This window comes from Cetorhinus maximus, chromosome 6, assembly GCF_964194155.1.
Source record: "Cetorhinus maximus chromosome 6, sCetMax3.hap1.1, whole genome shotgun sequence".
NCBI classification, from domain to species: Eukaryota; Metazoa; Chordata; class Chondrichthyes; order Lamniformes; family Cetorhinidae; genus Cetorhinus; species Cetorhinus maximus.
This window is the reverse complement of record NC_135884.1, coordinates 14,897,352-14,910,231: the sequence shown is the minus strand read 5'-3', so window position 1 is coordinate 14,910,231 and position 12,880 is coordinate 14,897,352. Positions and strand designations below refer to the sequence as shown.

Here is a 12,880-nt window from a genome sequence, read left to right as displayed (position 1 = left end):
ACTCTTTCTCAATTGGGGAGATCATCATTCACTGCCATTACTGTATTAAACATTTGTATTCTTACTGCGAACATTACCATGAGAGATCCTGCAGTATGTATTAAAAAAAGGCCTATTCAGTAACAGGGGCCGGGGTTTTCCGGCACCACCATGGCCGGACCCGCCGCGGGAGGTTCAGCAGCCCAGCCAAAAGTCCATGTTCGGTGGGACCAGACGATCCTGGCAGTGGGCGGGGCCGGCGAATCCCACCCAGGGGTTCCTCTCAACTAGGACTTCAACTATGTTCAAAGTACAAGTTCTGGAATGCTTTACACATCAATCCTCTGTACCACAGATTCACAGGCCTGGATTTTCACCAAGTCGGGCCGAGGTGGGAGACTCTTAAAAATGACAGGTGGAATCAATTTTGGGATTTCCGCCCCCCCCCCATTCCCATTTCTGGCAATTTTTGCTCGTGCAGGAGCGTGCACCCGCCCTTGCCAGCTATATTGCGGGGATAGGCAGCTCAAAGCACCATGCAGTTTTGATTCAGTCAGGCCCTTTCCATTAGGAGACATGATTCACGGCTTCTCAGAGGAGTTCTGAACCAAGGGGAACCCTCAGTCCCGAGTGGGGGATGAAAGAAACCAGCCACTTGTTCCTGGAACTCTTTGATTGCTGGGTCATTTGCTTTGAAATAGAGATTAAAAAATCTGTTCTTTCAGTTTTAATGGACTCCAGTTGTCTGGAGCTGTCATGATTTGTTTTGACAGCTGAACCCATTATGAATGCTTGGCTGGTGAACCACTTAACTCAGCAGACAGTTATATACACAGTTTGATTGACAGTTTTAAGAGGTTATTTAAGGGTTATCTGACCTTGATGTGGTTTATACATAGATCTTTGTTTGTTTTCCAACAGACGATTGCTTGAGGGGATTTAATTTTTTTTCATTTCTTTTCAGCATGGTGTGTTTGAGTAACAGCTCTGTTTGGATTGTTAAAAGATTTTTTCAGGTCCATTTCAAAAGCTTCCTACTGCTATTACATGGCTCCTGAGGTCTGTCCATGGTGAATAGCGTGTGAGTTGCTATGCAGGATACGTGGTGGGGGGGCCATGGGGTGGGTGTGAGGGCTTCAGGGCTTGACTGTTATGACTGGGCCGACATCCCAGTAAACAGAGGTGGACATTCTAGCCAGCCTGCATGGCCATCCGCCCACCTCTGATGCCACCTTGAGCCTGCCTCGGGAGGCAACAGGACCCGGCCCCATCCTGCCTTGCCTCCTCATAACATAAACATGGCGAGCAGGGGCCTGTTAATGGGGGCGGGTTTTCTGGGTCAACAATTTTCCCGACTCACAATACCTGTCTTGACGAAAATTCAGCCCACAGTCTCAATGTATTGTCCTTATTGTTCCTGCTGATATGTTACCTGAGAGTTCATGGCAAACAGCTGTGGGGAGCATTGGTCCTCAGTGACTTTGTGAATGTCGCTGTTGTTGCAGCTGGTAGTATTCTCGTAACTGACGCTGCCCAGAAAGGAACTGTTTGCGTGGATGTTAGTAAATGGACAGGGAATCTGGAACTTCTTGTAGATCACCTAAAACATCCAAATAAAGATCAAAATTACTATTGGCAATATTAACATATAAAGACTTCAAGGACTTGTGTTGGGTTATTTTCTACCATTTTAAGAAAGCCTGATTAAAATAAATCTGTTCGTTTGATTAACTCACTAAAGCAAGTGAGGGAAGAATGGGACACAACCACATGAAGAATTCAAACAACAATGTCAACCCTATCAGGAATTAATTAATTGGATAGACTTGAGTTGTTTTCGTTGGAGCAGAGAAGACTGAGGGGCGACCTGATCGAGGTGTACAAGATTATGAGGGGCATGGGCAGGGTGGATAGGGAGCAGCTGTTCCCCTTAGTTGAAGTGTCAGTCACGAGGGGACACAAGTTCAAGGTGAGGGGCAGGAGGTTGAAGGGGGATGTGAGGAAAAATGTTTTTACCCAGAGGGTGATGACGGTCTGGAATGCGCTGCCTGGGAGGGTGGTGGAGGTGGGTTGCCTCACATCCTTTAAAAAGTACCTGGATGAGCACTTGGCACGTCATAACATTCAAGGCTATGGGCCAAGTGCTGGTAAATGGGATTAGGTAGGTAGGTCAGATGTTTCTCACGTGTTGGTGCAGACTCGATGGGCCGAAGGGCCTCTTCTGCACTGTGAGATTCCGTGATCCCGTGAATTGAAACTTTCTGCTGGAATCTGACCACGGAGTTCAATTCAGCACCTGAAAATGAAAGGCAGACTTGCTCTGAACCAGCCAATGTTTTCTCCTGGGTAGTCAAGGTAATCTCTGCCCCTCCTCTTCTCCGTGCAATCTTTGTACAAATTGTTTGACCTGCGTTCTTGCAAATTGAAACATCAGCAGAACCCCTCGACTGACTTATAGGGATGAATTTTACAGTGGGTGGATGGCGGGGAGGGGGTGGTGGGGGGTGTGTGGGGGTTGGTGGGATTGCTTGTCCTCCTGGAAGAATAGTCAGTTGCAAGCCAACCAACTTTAAAAAAAAGGCCACCTCACAGCAATAATACGCTGCGGGCAATCTAAATAATCTGAGGGTCGGACTTTCTCCCTTCAGTGGAAGGAAATCCCTCCCTTAGGAGCTGTCGGCCGATCAGATTCTCAGCAGCACCAGAAGACAGTAGTGTACGCTGCTGGGACTGCAAAGGGGCCCACAATGAAGTGTCATAGACACTGGAGGCAGATAAGTCCCAGGCTCTTTGGGCAGGGAGGGATCAGGCACCCTAGAGAGGGGACCGGGTTTTGAAGGCCAGGCAGAGAGGTACAAAGGGGGTATACGATCTTGGAGGGGGTGCTCCCAATATGCACAGGGCACCCCCCCCACCAAAGGATGTACCCCACTTTCTTACCACCTTCACCTACTATGGTGAAAAAACAGCCTTACCATACTTCTCACAACCACCAAGAACACAAGAAATTGGAGCAGTAGACAACATGCCCCATGAGCCTGCTCCATCATTCAGTGCAACCATGGCTAATCTTGGGCTTTAACTCCACTTTCCTGCCCGCTCCCCATATCCTTTGATGTCTGAAGAGGCCAAAAATCTGTCTATCCCAGCCATAAATGTATTCAACGATGGAGCATCCCCAACCCTCTGGGGTAGAGAATTCCAAAGATTCACAACCCTTTGAGCTGGGCTCAACGGGCTTTACAGCCAATGAAGTGCTTTTGAAATGAAATCACTGTTGCAATGCAGGAAACTCAGCAGCCAATTTGTGCACAGCAAACTCCCACAAACAGCAATGTGATAATGACAAGGTAAAATTATTTTTTGTGATGGTGATTGAGAGTTAAATATTGGGCTAGGGCACCAGGGATAATTCCCTTGTTTTTCTTGGAAACAGTACCAAGGTATATTTACATCTACCTGAGCAGGCTTTGGGACTTGGTTTATTATCTCATCTGAAAGACAGCACTCTCTCAGTATGAGTGTCAGCCATGATTTTTGTGCTCATGTTCTGGAGTGGGAACTGAAATCTTGTGATCCAGAGGCAAGAGTTCCACCAACTGAGCCACAGTTGACACAAAATGATGAACAAGAGCAGGTCAGAGGCTAGGAATCCTGCGGTGAGTAACTCGCCTCTTGACTCCCCAAGGCCTGTCCACAAGGCACAAGTCAGGAATGTAATGGAATACTCCCCACTTGCCTGGATGAGTGCAACTCCAACAGCACTCCAGAAGCTCGACACCATCCAGGACAAAGCAGCCTGTTTGATTAGCGCCCCATCCACAAATATTCACTCCCTCCACCACTGATGCACAGTGGCAGCAATATGCACCATCTACAAGTTGCACTGCAGAAACTCACCAAGGCTCCTTAGACAGTATCTTCCAAAATCACGACCACTACCATCTAGAAGGGCAAGGGCAGCAGGTAGATGGGAACACCGCCAATTGGAAGTTCTCCTCCAAGTCACCCATCATTCTGACTTGGCAATATATCACTATTCCTTCACTGTTACTGGGTCAAAATCCTGCAACTCCCTTCCTAACACCACAGAGACTTCAGCGGTTCAAGAAGGCAGCTCACCACCATCTTCTCGAGGGCAACTAGGGATGGGCAATAAATGCTGGCCTAGTCAGTGACGCCCACATCCCGTAAATGAATTAAAAAAAATAACTAGCCTTATAATGGCTGCTGAAGTTTTTAATACTGAGTTCAATAGATTTTTGTAAAAGGTATCAATGAAATATGGATAAAAGGCACAAAATGGAGTTGAGTTATGGATTAGAATAGCCTAACCCTGTTCCAAATCTATTATTCAATCACTTGTGTGTTGTTGGGCTATCATTGTTTGTCGAATAAAATTCTGCCATATACATGACCATCACATTGGGAATCCTCTATAGATGGATATCTCATCTACTTTGACTCCCATCTACCAAGCTATTAATGTTAGCATACTTACCACAATTAGAAAGAAAACCATGCAGCTCAGGGAGAAACCGCTGGTGTATCCCAGGTAGCCTACAATTAAAAGATGCATAGAAAACATTATTCTTCTGAGTGTACCAAAAATATTCAGTAGAATTCCCTCTGATTTGCCCTGTTAGGATGCAGGAAGTGAGATAGTGGAGTTCTGTTGGGCAGTTTTGTTCACCTGAATTGTTACATTAGCTGAAAAGATATGAAAGGCCATATTTTGTGCATTTGAATGCCCTTCTCAGTGCCCTTGGTCCTATGTTTTTCACTTGGCAACTGATGGCCACAGACTGCCTGTGAGCAGCCATTTCATGGTGAATCTCCTCCCCATATGATAGCATAAGACATTAACTGTGGAATTCCAGTTACACTACAAATGGGGCGTTCACTTCACTAGTTGAACTGTTGCTGTCTGGGATAGAGGGCAGGAGGGGAACAAGGAGAAGGGAGGGGGGGGAGAAGGATGGGGAAGGGGAGGAAGAAGGAGGTCCTACAGATTGTGCCACCTCTTGGTGGTTTTAAAATGTAAATGCTGGGAACAAGGGAAGTTTGTGAGACATTGGCCACTCTGCAGATATCTCCTCTTCATAGAATAAACAGGTTTTGTTGCAATGCAAATAATTCCCATTAGGGATTGATCCAGTTTCAGGAACAAAGTACAAAAGTCATGGTGACTGAAGACATACAAAAAATCTACTTGAGAAATATAGCAGACCAACAATCAACTAGAATGAAGAATTATGACATTAATCCAGGGATCTATTGTAGTCCTTTGATAACTATATAAAGCACTTTGGATTAATGTTTACAATACCATTTCAGCTAAGGCATTTGCAAAGAGCTGAGTTTTTTACTGGGAATTTAAACACAAGGATTCTATTCCTTGATCCTTCAGCTTGGACAAAAGGAGGGAGATTATTTGTGCATCAAATCACCAGTTTTTTCCTCGCGACTTAAACAGTGAACCAAACCTCAGCAGTGAGGGAAAAAATACATTCTGAGGCTGATTTTGGTTTCTCAACCAGACCATTTTCTTAGTGGGAAGGAGGGCGACAGTGAAACCAAGTTCACAATGATGAATTTTCCGCTCGATTTGCACTGTTGCCTCTCCAGCCATGAGACTGAAGCGAGCCACAAAACAAGCCTCTATGGCTTTCCACAGGAAACATGTAGGAGCCTCAAAACTGTAAGCAGATCTGGGTCCAATCAGAACAGAACTCTTGAGTGAAAAGGAGCTTTCATGTATGCTGTGAAAGCCCCACACACTCAGTCATGTTAAAAGCAGTCCTTAAGGCCTCTTGCTTTCTCAGAAACACAAAGAAAACTGGGGGGGAAGAGGGAATGGGGAAGGCTTTGTGACGTTTGCCAATCCAGTTTCCTTTTATCCAAGCTGAAGGCCGAGGACTAGTGGAGATCGGGTCACCACCAAGGTTGTAGAGGAAATTGAAAGACATGGTAGATCAAGCAGTCATATTCAGGAGCCCTCGGGGCTCAAAACCCTGTAGGCTATAGACGGCATGGAAGACTGAGGGAGGGGAGGGGTTCCACAATGTTGAATTCCTGGGAATGAAGGAGTTCAAGTGAGAAGTTTCATTATTAGATCTTCAAAGCACAGGACAGTTGCACTAACATGCAATTTTGTAGTTGGGGGTGGGGGGGGAGTGATGGGAGATCTCTACAAACACAGCAGCTACTAATTAAATGTTCTTTTTCACGTTAGTTTTGCCTGCTATTACCTACGCAGTGGAAGACAGAACAAGCACTGCCCTTCATTGGATTCAGATTAAAAATCATTCGAAACAACACCCAGATGACAAAACAGGACTTGATTTTTTTTTAAATTACTTAATAAAAGGCTCCAAAACCCTGAGAGGATTATTGAAAAATCACTGTGACCTATTTCTCTGGTCCATCTCATTACGAAGAATTTAAGTTGAACCTTATTCAATCTTTCAAATTTCTGCAGTACATCAATAATTAATGAGCATTCAGTTTGACAGACAAAGGTCAGACTGTTCATTGTGATGCAAGTACACCTCCTGTGGCTAAGAATTCCTCTTTTCAAATTAGATGCAAGTGCTTTGGAGTTCGCAGCCAATGCTACTAATGTCCCCTTTCACTCGCATTTCGAGAAGGGTTCTCAGGGTGTGTTTAGGCTGGTGGGGGCCAGGGTGGGCAGTTGCAGAACAATTTGATGTTCCATTGCACTGGGTGCACATCGCTGGCTCACAGATTTGCCGGGGAGAGAAGGGAATAGAGGGTTATGATGATAGATTCGGATGGGGAAAGATGGGAGGAAGCTCGAGTGGAGTATCAACACTGGCATGGATTAGTTGGGCTGAATGGCCTGTTTCTGTGCCGTATATCCTATGCAATCCTGCAGTCTGCAAGAGATTGCTGAATGGTTTATGATTTCATTTGCAATATTTCAGTTGTGGGTCCAGGATGTGATGTTGCACACAGTTTACAGCTGTCGACCTGTTAGTGAATCTGATAATTTACTTAGATATCAGTTAATTCGTTCCAAATTAGATTACCTTTCCTGAGTGGTTATAACTATCAGGAAAGACTGAACAGGCTTGGACTCTTTCCTCTAGAAAAGAAAAGGCTGAGGGGTGACCTAATAGAGGCCTTTAAAATTCCGAAGGGGTTTGATGAGGTAGGCATAGTGAAGGCACTCTCCACTTGTGAGGGAGACAAAAACTAGCGACCATAAATGTAGTTACTAATAATTGCAAAGGGAATGCAGGAGGTATTTCTTTACCCAGAGAATAGTTAGAATGTGGAACTTACTACCACATGGAGTGGTCAAAGTGAATGGCTCAGATGCACTTAAGGGGAAACCAAATAGGTGCCTAAGGGAGAATAGAAGGATAGACTCATAGACTCAGAGATGTCCACAGCACAGAAGGAAGCCATTTGGCCCATCATGTCTGCAAGTGAATATCTAAATACGCTGGTAGGTAAGATGAAGTACGGCAGGAGGAGCACAAAAGCTGGCGTAGACCAGTTGAGCCAAATGGCCTATTTCTGTGCTCTACTTCACATGCAATTCTGTGTAATTCTTGAACATTTTTATTATTTCAGAAAATGTCTTCATTTAAACAAAAACCTGACGGTGGAGAGGGAGAATCAATAAATGAATCATAATTTTAAGTACACAACTGTCACAATCACATGCCACCAGTCAATGCTTCAACGTGACTGCTGTTGGCCCTGAACCACATTATCCAGAACAGCTTGGAGCAGAGGCAAGATATTCAGCCAAATGCATGGGGGAAATGTGCCCAGGGTTCACAATGTCACTGGATGCACTTCTGCCACTTTTACTTGCTAACTTGTCAGAAAGAATGGGGCAGTTCTGCTTAGACCTTCATGTATATTTGCACTATTCTTTGCCCAAGAACGGCACTTGGCTGGTAACATACAGCCCTCCAGACCAAGCCAGTATCGCTCTAGGGCTGACTAGTGGGTGATGCCCAATGTGGTCTACGGGGAGGCTCCTTCCAAGATTCCCTTTCTGCCAGGTTAGATTTTGCCAAACAGGGGGCAGGATGTTCCCCTCGTCGGGTGGGCACGGTGGGTGAGCCCGGGAGCGGCTGCAAAACGGTCTGCCCTGACTGCGATTTCACACTGGCTGACCAATTAACAGGCAGCCAGCGTGAATTGTGTGCTAAGAGCCTCAGCACTGCCGGGATGGGGGCGGGGGCAGGAGGAGCGTGAGTGCTGAAGTCTGCGCTTGCTGAAAGCTCCCTGAAGGCACAGAGCTGCCTCAGGGAGCTGAAGATTTTTAAAGTGAAAAATGAAGACTTTACAAATAATATAAACATGTCTCCACACGTGGCTCAGTAACATGAAGAGGGACATGTTAAAAATGAGTTTAAAACAATTTTTTGTTAATTTATTGTTATAAATCTCATCCCGCCCCCACTTAAAATTAGGATTCATTTATTGATTCCCTCTCTCTCCCCGTCAGGTTTTTGTTTAAATGAAGACATTTGCTGAAACCCTGATGAGGTTTTGCAAAAAAAATGCAAAGGCCGCCTGGCCTATTCGACCGGTTGGACAGGCAGCGAGAAATTCTACTTAATTCGCTGCTTCAGGGCCTTAATAGGCCTCTTGATTGTCGGTGGGCACACTGCCGGCTCTCGCACGTGCCTGCCAACCAAAATATCGTGCACTATTTCACGCTCAGCCCTGTCGGGCGCGCGCCCGCACGCCAAGCTGAAAATCCTGGCCAGGGAATTTTCCCCAATGGAGGACGCGACATAATGCATTCAAAGCTGTAGAAAAATGTGCTGGGCGGACTGAGATTTAAATGACTAGCGATCTTTAGCTTTGAACAAAATGACCCTGCCATGGAATTTAAAAATCTAAGCACCTGCTACACTCCGCTGATTGACAGGCAATCTGCTTTGAAATGGAAATGAACATCATCTATACCTTAAAAGAAAGGGCATCTGGTGTTTCAGTCTCAATGGGTTGCATTGTTGACATTTCCCAGGGTTTGTTTTGGTAGCTGGGCCAATTATGAATGTTTAGCTGAGTTTCAAAAGGTCCAGAACCACTTATCTCAGCAGGGAGCAGTGTGCACATTTTGATTGGCAGTTTTAAGATGTTATTTTTTTTAATTACAAGATGGAACTCTTTCGAGTACATTCACAGTTCTTGACTTTTTTTTTTCCAGGAGTGGGACATGAACCCACAACCTTCTGACTCAAAGGTGAGGGTGCTATGAACTGAGCCACAGCTGACACCTCTTTAAGATGTTATTAAAGGATTATCTGTCTTTGATGCTTAAGTGGATAAGTGTTTGTTTTTACAACAGAATGACCACGTGAGGGGAATTAACCTTTTTGAATGGGTTTTATGGAGGAGAGGTTTTTTTCAGTATTAAGTGTCTTTGAATGTCTCAGCTTTATTAGCTTGTTAGTTTTTTTTTAACACCCATTTTCAAGATATCATGAGGTCTGCCCATATTTGATATTGGGAGGGTGGTTATGGAGAATATGTGGGGGATATGGGGACATGGAGGGAGCATGGCCCCCACATTCCTCCAACTCTGCCTCAGGACCTGGAAATCCCAAATCTTGCCCGTCCAAATCTCCAGGAGACGAAAATATGGTGGGTATAGGCAGAGGCGATGGGCTCGGGTTTCTGAACTCAGGAAATGCTTCGACTTGCATTTCCCAAGCCCGACATGAAAATCCAGCACAATGTTTCAGGTCGATGACCTTTCATCTGAGCCTGCTGAGTATTTTCAGCATGTTCTGTTTTTACTTCAGATTTCCAGCATCCGCAGTATTTTGCACTTGTATTGGTGTTTAATTCCCTAAACAATATAATTATCTTTGGTGGAAAAATTGTTCGAATTTTTACCCTTATCTGGTATCTCAATGTGAAGCATTAATCAATGACAATGAAAGCGGATTTTGTCACACTGTTTCACAGAAATATTACACACACAAGGTTCGATTCCTGTGACTAACCGAGTTGCTTCATTAACGCCAGAGGCAAAACGACCGTGGCTGTTGCTATGATCACCAGGTAGTTTCCATTCAGGTACCACTCGCTGAAAAAGGAGATAAAATTAAAATGAAAGTTTGCACAGATACATATGTGAGAAATCATCACAAACTACGAGTCAACTGCAGATTTCTTTTAAAAACCTGAGTTCTGGGAATCTAAAAGTTTAACAAAGAATGCTGCAAACTACACAGCTTGGACAATTTGTAAAGAGAAAAGTGAGCAGGCCTTTTGGGATAGTGACCGTTCTTCAGGGCTCGGGCCTGAAGCAAAACACCGATCAGCTCAGAAACCATTTTGGGGAAACATAAGCTTCATCTTAACTTTGACAGTGCAATTAGGGGTGGGCAATAGATGCTGGTCCTGCCAGCAATGTTCACATCCCAAGAATGAATAGAAAAAACTAAGCTTTTAAAGAATATCGAACTTTCCTTTTACTGATATGTTTCCCACCCTCCCTCCTTTAAAGCACCTGGAGAAATGGGGCTGGCATTTGAATATGCCTCCCCCATTTCTCCTTGAAAATAGCAATCAGGGTCCCAGAATAAGCATAGGACCCCACTTCACATATCTAAATGGCCTCCTGCCTGTTTTGAGCGCATGCGCTGGGTGCCTTATTAAAGTTCTGCCTAAAAAGATGACTCAGGTGGGTTACTGGGTGCACAAGGTCGCCACCAGACTTTCAAATACTGGTCGCTCATTTTTCAGGCCAGAAACAGGCAGCCAGTTGCTGAAAGTCTCTCCCATGGTTTGATGATCTGGCTGAAGCATTCAGCAAATTTTGTGATATAGTTAATATCCCTGCACTCATTGCAACTTGAACAATTCACACTAAAGGTTTCTTCTCCAAATTCCTTGTGGCCAAGTGACCTCTGACAGTGGAGTTCTTGAGCTATGTGAACCCAGGGTGACTCATTTGGTGATTTTCATTCTGTCCATGAAAGCTCCTTCCAGTTGTCTTCTTGACTCAGTTTGTCTGAGTTAGAAGTACATTGGTTCAAGTCCCAATCCTTAGGGCTTCAACTCGGCTGACACTTCAGTGCGATAAATGAGAAGTTAAACCAAGACCTTATCTGTCTATTCCTATATTTCAGGAACATGTTGACGATCTTTTGTTGAAGTTCTCCTTCAAGCAAAGCCAACAAAAGATAGACTGGTCATTAACTGGTCATTTAGCCACTTGATGTTTGTGGGAATCTGCTGATCACAAATTGATGAAATCATTCTGCTTCAAAGTGATTCCTTTTACATGAGGTGCTTTGAGACATTTTGGAGAGATGTGATAAAGTATTACATAAATGTGAAGTACCTCTCTGTGCAGTCATGTGGCAAGGATTGGGGAAAACAAATGTTGTATTCTACAGCTCTTCAATTGTATGCACTGGAGAACCAGCACAATGCGCCAACCTTCACCTCTTGTAGAAACGGAATCATTCTGCACTCCTCAATGGACTAACCCCAAAACAGGCCTTCTGTGAGGCACGGATCTGGGCAGGTCAGGCATTCACTGGGATTTAGGGCCTAAGGGACAGAAGTTCCACCTGCACAGAGCTGCCAGCCAATCAGAGGCCGGCAGCTCTCCATTGCAGGCAGTGCCACCGGGAGCAGTGACTGCTGCCGGTAATGATCCATGGATCACCACTGGATGGCGAGCGAGGGTGGGATGGGGGTCTCAGGGAAGGGTTTACGAGGGGGCGGAGGTGCAGAGGCATTGGGGGCAAGAGCAGAGAGTGCCTGACAATGAGGGGTCCCACCCCCGGTAGGCCGCTAGCAAATCTGACAGGATGTTTTGCAGGGGGCACGGGAAAGCTGTGCGGCTCCCACTTAATCCCTGATCTGCATTAAATTTCAGTGGTTAAGGGATAGTTGGTGACAATTGGCTCATTAATGAGCCTAATTGACAAATCGCTGGGAGCAGGCGAGTTTCTCACATCAGCCCCTTTCTGTCTCTGACTAATTGTGGTAGGTTCTCGCACCACCAGCAGACTGATGCACAGCCTTTCCCATGATTAAATGGGCCCGACTACCATGTTTCACGCCATGGTTGGGCTGGTTTAAATTCCGCCCATTCTTTTGATAATTGGACTCATAAATCTGCTTCATAACCGTCAGATCACTTCATAAATTAGTTCAGTGTGGCCAAGGTTGGTTTCCATTTTCTATCCATTTTCAGTGGAAGAGTGATCAGCACTTGATCACTCTTTATAAACTCAGGACATTCCAAAGTGCTTTACAGCCAATGAAGTGCTTCTGAAGTGTAGCCACTGTTGTAATGTAGGAAACAATTTACACAAAGCAAGTTCCTACAAACACCAATGAGATTATTGACCAGGTGATCTGTTTTGACATATTTTTGTGAGATAAGTTTGGTCATTGCGTTACTCTTCCTCAAAAAGTGCCAGGGATATGTTATATCCACTTGAGAAGGCAGCCTGGGTTTAACATCTCATCCAAAAGATGACACCTTCAACAGTGCAGCATTCTCTCAGTGATACATTGAGGTGTAGGCCTAGATTATGAGGTCAAATCCTGGAGTAGAGCTTGAACCCATAATTTGCCGACTCAGAGGCAAAGAGCACTATCACCGAGCCATGGGCGTCACCTAGTACAACAGAACTGAAAAGCCACAAATTAATTCAAGGATCAGTTGATGATGTGAGACAGCTATTAAGAACATAAGAACTAGGAGCAGGAGTAGGCCATTCGGCCCCTCAAACCTGCCCCGCCATTCAATAAGATCATGGTTGATCTGCCCCAGGCCTCAACTCCTCTTTTGCGCCAGCTCCTCATTACACTCAACTCCCCGATATTTCAAAAATCTATCTACCTCCTCTTACTTTCAGTAATCTAGCCTCCACAA

At 45.0% G+C, this 12,880-nt stretch overlaps 1 protein-coding gene across 1 annotated transcript in view; it reads right to left on the bottom strand.

The window, feature by feature from the left end:
- LOC144681562 (sodium-coupled neutral amino acid transporter 3-like) overlaps positions 1–12,880 on the bottom strand; it is a 142,812-nt gene that overhangs the window by 34,722 nt on the left and 95,210 nt on the right. The window contains exons 8-10 of the mRNA XM_078543245.1: positions 9,984–10,066; positions 4,481–4,539; positions 1,412–1,579 (exon numbers count right to left, since the gene is read on the bottom strand). Of these exons, the coding sequence (XP_078399371.1) occupies positions 1,412–1,579; positions 4,481–4,539; positions 9,984–10,066 (310 nt within the window). The remainder of the gene's footprint in view (positions 1–1,411; positions 1,580–4,480; positions 4,540–9,983; positions 10,067–12,880) is intronic.